Genomic DNA, 6,376 nt, shown 5'->3' with positions numbered 1-6,376 from the left:
TCATCATCATCATCATCATCATCATCATCATCATCATCATCATCATCATCATCATCATCATCATCATCATCATCATCATCATCATCATCATCATCATCATTAGGAGGTGGCAAGCTGTCAGAATTGTTTGTCCGCCAGATGCCTGATAGCATTTCATCCATCTTTACATTTGGAGTTCAGGTTCCTCCATGGTTGATTTTGCCTTTCATTTTTTTAGGGTCAATTTAATAAGTACCAGTCTAACATTAGGGTCAGTGTAATTGACTAGCTCCCTCCCCCAAAATTTCTGGCCTTGTGCCTGTAATAGAAAGGCTCATCATCATCAACAATTGAAACTAGTAAAAGAGAATGACTTTTTTTCTTCCCATTTGTTTTAACTCAACCTTTACAGTCAAGCTGAATAAACCATAACTTTATTCAACTTTATCTGGAATATACTTAGATGATATCTTGTCATTTGAGATGAAGTTAAAATTTTTCTCATGTATTTCTTTTTGTTCTTTTTAGCTCTTGTTTGAAACAGAAGTAATTCCCTCCATCTTTCGGGATTCAAATAAAGACTCAGATTCATTTAGTTTTATCTTGGAACCAAGGACATATGATGAAGTCTTACCCCGATGTAGTCTGGTTTACAAAGATAAGAAAATGGTGAGTGCTTTTTTTTCTATTCAGGTTGTGCTATGATGTAGGAATATAAATCCTGAGATTGTTTGTCCCATTCTTGGCATCTGAATATTTACTTATTCAGTATTTCAGTGATTTGTCAACTAAAGTAATTAATGTAGCCAAGGTGTGTGATAGCATTGTGTACCAATTCCCTCTTGTAATCTCAATGAACTTAAACAACCAATCTGACCATTCCCTCATATAACCTCCCTCCTGGCATTTATAAACAAAAGTGGGTAACAAACTAAATGAAATTTATGTCTAAACCCTCTGAGCCCAGAGTTCAGTCTTGGCATCCAGACATGGCTGAAACGTAAAATATCTCTTACATGGCTTCTGTCTGACGTTCCTAAATATCCAGCTGGCCACGTGTATAATGGTGTTAATTTATTTATCAACTTTTTCCAAAAACAAAATCTTGCAGATGTTAATGAGATCGTTATCCCATCCAGATCTGTAGGATATTGTTTTCGGAGAGAGGTAAAAACATTTAGTTTTTTAATGTTCTGCTCCAGAAGTTTATACATTTTCTGTTTATATCTATTACAGGATGTTATTAAACCTGATGCAAAGTTTGGTTCTGGTAAACATCTTCCGCGAGAAAAAATTGGAGCCTACCCAATTGCAGCCTTATATAAGGTTGGTTTGTTTAATTTGGATGTTCAGATAATTTTTGTTGTAATTGTTAATGAGTATATATTGCTCTTAAATGTTTTCTAATATCTTGTGAAGGAATTCAGTACATGGAAATATATAAAAAAAAAAATGTGTGTGCATTTGTGTGTCTGTGTGAATGTTTACAAATTTGCAATGAGCTGGGTTAGTTTTTTGTTTTGGCTGCAAGCAATGACATTTGTTGACATTTCCTGTCAACAATTCATCTGTGAGTTCTATGCTTCAAAACTCCTGGATTTAAAATGTCTTTACTTGTAAAACAAGTAAGGGTTGGTGACTGAAAGAACCTCTAGTCTAGTGGTGGTCTGTTGTTGGACAGGTCCTGTGCATATGAACCTTCCCCAGCACTCTCTATACAACCTGGAAGGGTCCATACTCTCTCCTGGCATAGAAAAAAATAATGTTAAATGAGCACTTGTGTGATTAGATTCTGAGAGTTAGTGCAATTTCCATTTACCAGATTTAACTCACCTGACATTAGTCAACTCAAGGCTATATATATATATATATATGTATGTACACACACACACACGTTAATATTTCAATTTTTTTTTTTTGCTTTTCAGGTGAACTTCAATCCAAATTTTGGCAGCTGTTCCTGGTTGTTGTCTGCTGGACAGGCAGGTTTAGTTCGTCTTCATAATCTCTCTGGTCTCTTTAGTGTGCAACAACGTCGACTGTGGACACTTCATGTAAATCGATGAACATTTCACTTGTTCAGCCTGTTGTTGCAGAGCTGTTGTCAGTTGTGCTGGTACTTCCTTTTTTTTTTTTCCAAAGACGACCATTCAGAAGGTACTCCAGTGCACTACAAACTGTATATTTGTTAATCATCTCAGCTGTGTGTCACATGGACTTCCTATAGGGAATCACAGAACCATTTTACGAAGCACACATATTTCGGTCTCAAAATATTTGCGACCTCTTTGGTGTATGATCAGTTAAACACTGAGACAGCATCTATTTGCAGTATCATTTCAGATATTGAAATTATAATATCTTTTATGATACCATACTTGGTACCTGCATCATAGGAGATTCTATCTAATAGACACATTATACTTGCAGGACAACCACAAATGTATTCCTTGCTAATTCCATTTCTCAACTGGATTTCAGTGCATTTTTTATTTATTTATTTATTAATTATTATTATCATTATTATTATTATTACTATTATTATTATTATTACTATTATTATTATTATTTGTAATGATAATTTTTTTTTTTTGCATATTTTGAATTTTAACTAGCTTTGTATATTTATAATTTGGTGCTTCATCTTGTTCAACAAGTCAAGAAACCGTCTGCTTATCTCTGTTTTCATTAATTTAGGTCTTTTGTCTGTTTTCTCAGTGAGACACATTTGAAGTCACCAAAGTGTTCCTAAACAATTTTTTTTTTTTTTTCTTCCTCTCCCTCCTCTAATTCTTCATAACTCCATCCATTTTCCCCATCCATCTGCTACATTTGTTTTAATCATTTTATAAATCCTGCAGATTTAATTTCCAGTTTGGTGAGCAATTACACTCATTTAATTAATAATTATAAACTAGATAGTTTTTTTCTTTTTTTTTTTTTCCTCCTGTTTTTCCTCCTCCTGCTTCTCACGTTCATCTCTTTCCGTTTCATAGCTGCGTACCTGCTTCCTAGTGGAAACCCACTATTTAAATGGTAAAATGTATTCATAAATATTTTCTTCAGTATAGTTTTTTTTTTTCCTCTCCTTTTCATTGGCCTTTGTCAATACAATATAATCAGTAGAATGGCAGTTATTTTGTATTCTTATTCTGAATAAGTTTCCAAACACATCAGAACTGTTAGTGATGAAGCAGTTTAAAAAATACTTGACCAGTGATAGCTAATGTTCAGACCAGACCAGAGCAAGACCCATCTCACATGTTTACTCATCACAGATGTGTCCAGTCATCTAAAGAAAACCTTGGCTATTTATTCTTTCTGTATTTTGATGGAAGCTTTAAGTTCTCAATTTTGTCAGGATTTTTTTTTTTTCCATTTTTTTCCCCATATACAGTTTTATGACCTTGTAAAACCAGTTATAACGATAACAAGAAATAAACACAAGCTTTTGTCTATAGAGCCTTAATTTTAACTTTATATCTTCTTGGTTCCTTTTCCAACTTTTTAATAAAACTGATTGTGAGCAGTTTTTCATTGTAAATGAAAGTATGATGTTGTCAAGGAGTAAATTACTTATTGACTTCTCTGTTGACTTGCTCTACTCTAATCACCATTGCTAAATCAATCATTGATGTCAGGAAAGATTATAATGATTTCCAGGAGGAAATTAATCGAGGTTCACCAAGAATCAGGAACAAGTTCTAGTAATTTCTATACTTTTCTTAAAGAAGTAATGGGACAAGCTATCCATTGTTTTTTCTGGTATTCTTGATTGAATTGGTAGAACAATGTTCATGTGAGAGGATGGAGTGGAGAGAAGCTAAAAACATGAAGAACCATTTATTAAATGGTTCTTGGAAGATTTTAAAATATGAAGCAAGAAAGAAATGGTAAGACATCTCAATTGAAGAATTAAAGTGTTTCAAGTGATGAAGTTTGAGAAAAAGCAGCATCAATGTAAAATTTCTGGTTTATTGATAGAGAAAAGTCAGTCTGGAGTTAAGAGAAACTTCTGAAGAGGAGAACTTCAAGTTGATATGACAACAAATGTTAGATGCAGCAGTGAATATTTGGAGATTAGCAATATATCTTTATAAGTGCAAATTCTGGTTACGGTTGAAGTCATCTTTAAAGTAGACGTAACTTTGTTATCTCATCCCTATTTAAGTGATATCAACATAAGTTGAAATAGTTTTCGGGGATGTTAAAAAAGACCTTTCTGTAAATTCTGTAGTGTGACTACATTCATTCTGCTCAAAAGTCTTGCTGAGGACATATGTTGCCTTAGTCGTAAGTCAAGTAGGTTCGTAACAGGTGTTATTGGATAGGTGCTTTTTGAAATGATGGTTAAATTTCCATAACACAACCATTGTGGGTAGAAGAAACAATACTTACGAGTGAATGAATACACTGAAAATATCGAATCGTTTACAAAAACAATAAAGCTATGTAAGAGAAAAGAAGAAAGCCTGTCCTCGTCAAATTAGATTGCTTTAAAATGCTTAAAATAGTAATAATCTTGGAATTCAATTATATGCAGCTAAAAGTTAATTAGCATGGAGCAAAATAAGTTTTAAATAATTAACAGCCAAGTAAACATCATTGATTACATTATTTCTGCTTCTAGTAGACAAAATTCTCAACAGCTACAGTGAATATTAGAATGTAATTGTTTATAAATATTAACCACAATTCGAGGAATATAAATTCAAACTTAATGTTGTCAATTAATAGTTTTGGGTAATTGACAGAATAATGTGATGTTAAATATGACACAACCAAGGTAGGGATATGAAACCTGTTCTGCAGTGTGGTTGATTGGGGAATCATCCTTGTTGAGGGTTGCTAAGCTTCTTCTAATGGCCGTGGCTGGTTTCCTACTTTTTTGTTTTCTTTCATTTAAAAAGAAAAGAAAGATCTTGTATGTTGAAATGTTTTGGCAGCTTCAGAGAAATAGTTAGCAATTTACTGCATCACTATTTCTGTTTGGGAGAAAAATGCAATTGTCAGCAAATAACAGTTTGAAGATGTATTTTTTACTGCTGTTCATGTGAAACAAGTAGAGAGTGCAGGTTGTACAGCAGGCTACTACTGGGAATCGAGAAAGGGAGAGAGAGAGAGAGCATTGATGTTCTTGGTTAAATTCCTGTTGTTTTAAGAAACCTTATACGAAGAAGACAGAAAGTTGCTGCTGTGAATAAACAGCTTTGTTAAACACTTGGAAGAATGGAAAAGCTGTTGGCAGTGGCTGCTATTTTGTTTCACCTGACTTTAAAATTAATGAATGATTATTAGATGCTTAGTCTGTGACAGGGTGGTTGAGGAGCTGGCTTCTCAACCATGTGGTCTCTGGTTCAACCTTGCTGCATGGCACCTTGTTCAAGTGTCCTTTGCTATAGCCCCCACCCGGACTGACCAAAGTGAGTGAATTTGGATGAAAAAAGCCTGATACACGTATGCGCACACACGTGTGTTTTGACATCACACAATGGTTGTAAACGAGCATTACTGTCATATAAGCAATGTTCATTTATAATCTATGGAAAACCTGTCTGGTTATGCGGAGACATCATCTTATTTGAAAACAGGTGAGAGTTGGCAACAGGTAGGGCATCCGGCTGCATAAAACCTACCTCAAAAAACTCTGTCTCATCCATGCAAGCATAGAAAAATGGACGTTGAATGATGGCGATGAAATTCATGTTTCCTTTTCATCATGTCTCAAATTCAGTGCAAAACCCATTAGTGTCGTTCTGATGATTTTGGAACTCTACTAGGTTTTAAATTGGTTTTTCTTCTGCCAATGGTACTGTGTTCTGTGAGACTACCTCAATTGATGCAATATTCTCTCCATAGAATACCTACATAAAAGGTCTTGTTCTTTATTTACCAAAAGTATATATTAAAGCAAACATATATATGTGTGAGTGTGTTGAGACACATAATGTAAAGGCCATGGTGTTGGGCTCCTGATCATAAGATGATGCATTAAAATTCCTAGACTGGGCTGTGTGTCGTGTCCTTTGGCAAGGTGTTTCATTTCCCTTTACACCTATCTACACTGAAAATGACTAATAGCCAAGTACCAGTGCAGCCCAGCCCCTCCCTGTTTCTTGCCGTTACATTATCCATACTCTACTGGATTAAGAAATGGGTGGGGTGGGGGAGCGTGAGAATGTCACGGTCTGATTGTGTCGACAGATACCTAAAACTTGAAAGCAGGTTACAAACTAACAGGTCCATACTTGCACGGGTGACACCCAAGTTCTCTCACTGTCTTTGTAAAGAAGTACTTTCTAACTTGTTAAGATTAAAAGGTCAGAACTGGAGAGAGATTTAGGAGGTTCTCACCTGTGTAATTTATACAATACCCAAAAACTGCATCAAACCAACA

The 6,376-nt window shown here is 34.7% G+C and overlaps 1 protein-coding gene across 1 annotated transcript in view; it reads left to right on the top strand.

Moving 5' to 3' along the window:
- The window catches only part of LOC106873968 (uncharacterized), a 29,039-nt gene extending 25,585 nt beyond the window's left edge, over positions 1 to 3,454 (top strand). The window contains exons 18-20 of the mRNA XM_014921515.2: positions 508 to 648; positions 1,216 to 1,305; positions 1,908 to 3,454. Coding sequence (XP_014777001.1) covers positions 508 to 648; positions 1,216 to 1,305; positions 1,908 to 2,045 — 369 coding nt within the window. The 3' untranslated portion in view covers positions 2,046 to 3,454. The remainder of the gene's footprint in view (positions 1 to 507; positions 649 to 1,215; positions 1,306 to 1,907) is intronic.
- Positions 3,455 to 6,376: the final 2,922 nt, after the last annotated feature.

The sequence above is a fragment of the Octopus bimaculoides genome, chromosome 23 (assembly GCF_001194135.2).
Source record: "Octopus bimaculoides isolate UCB-OBI-ISO-001 chromosome 23, ASM119413v2, whole genome shotgun sequence".
In the NCBI taxonomy this organism is placed as follows: Eukaryota; Metazoa; Mollusca; class Cephalopoda; order Octopoda; family Octopodidae; genus Octopus; species Octopus bimaculoides.
Note: the sequence above shows the minus strand (reverse complement) of the source record. Positions and strands in the feature narration are given on the sequence as shown.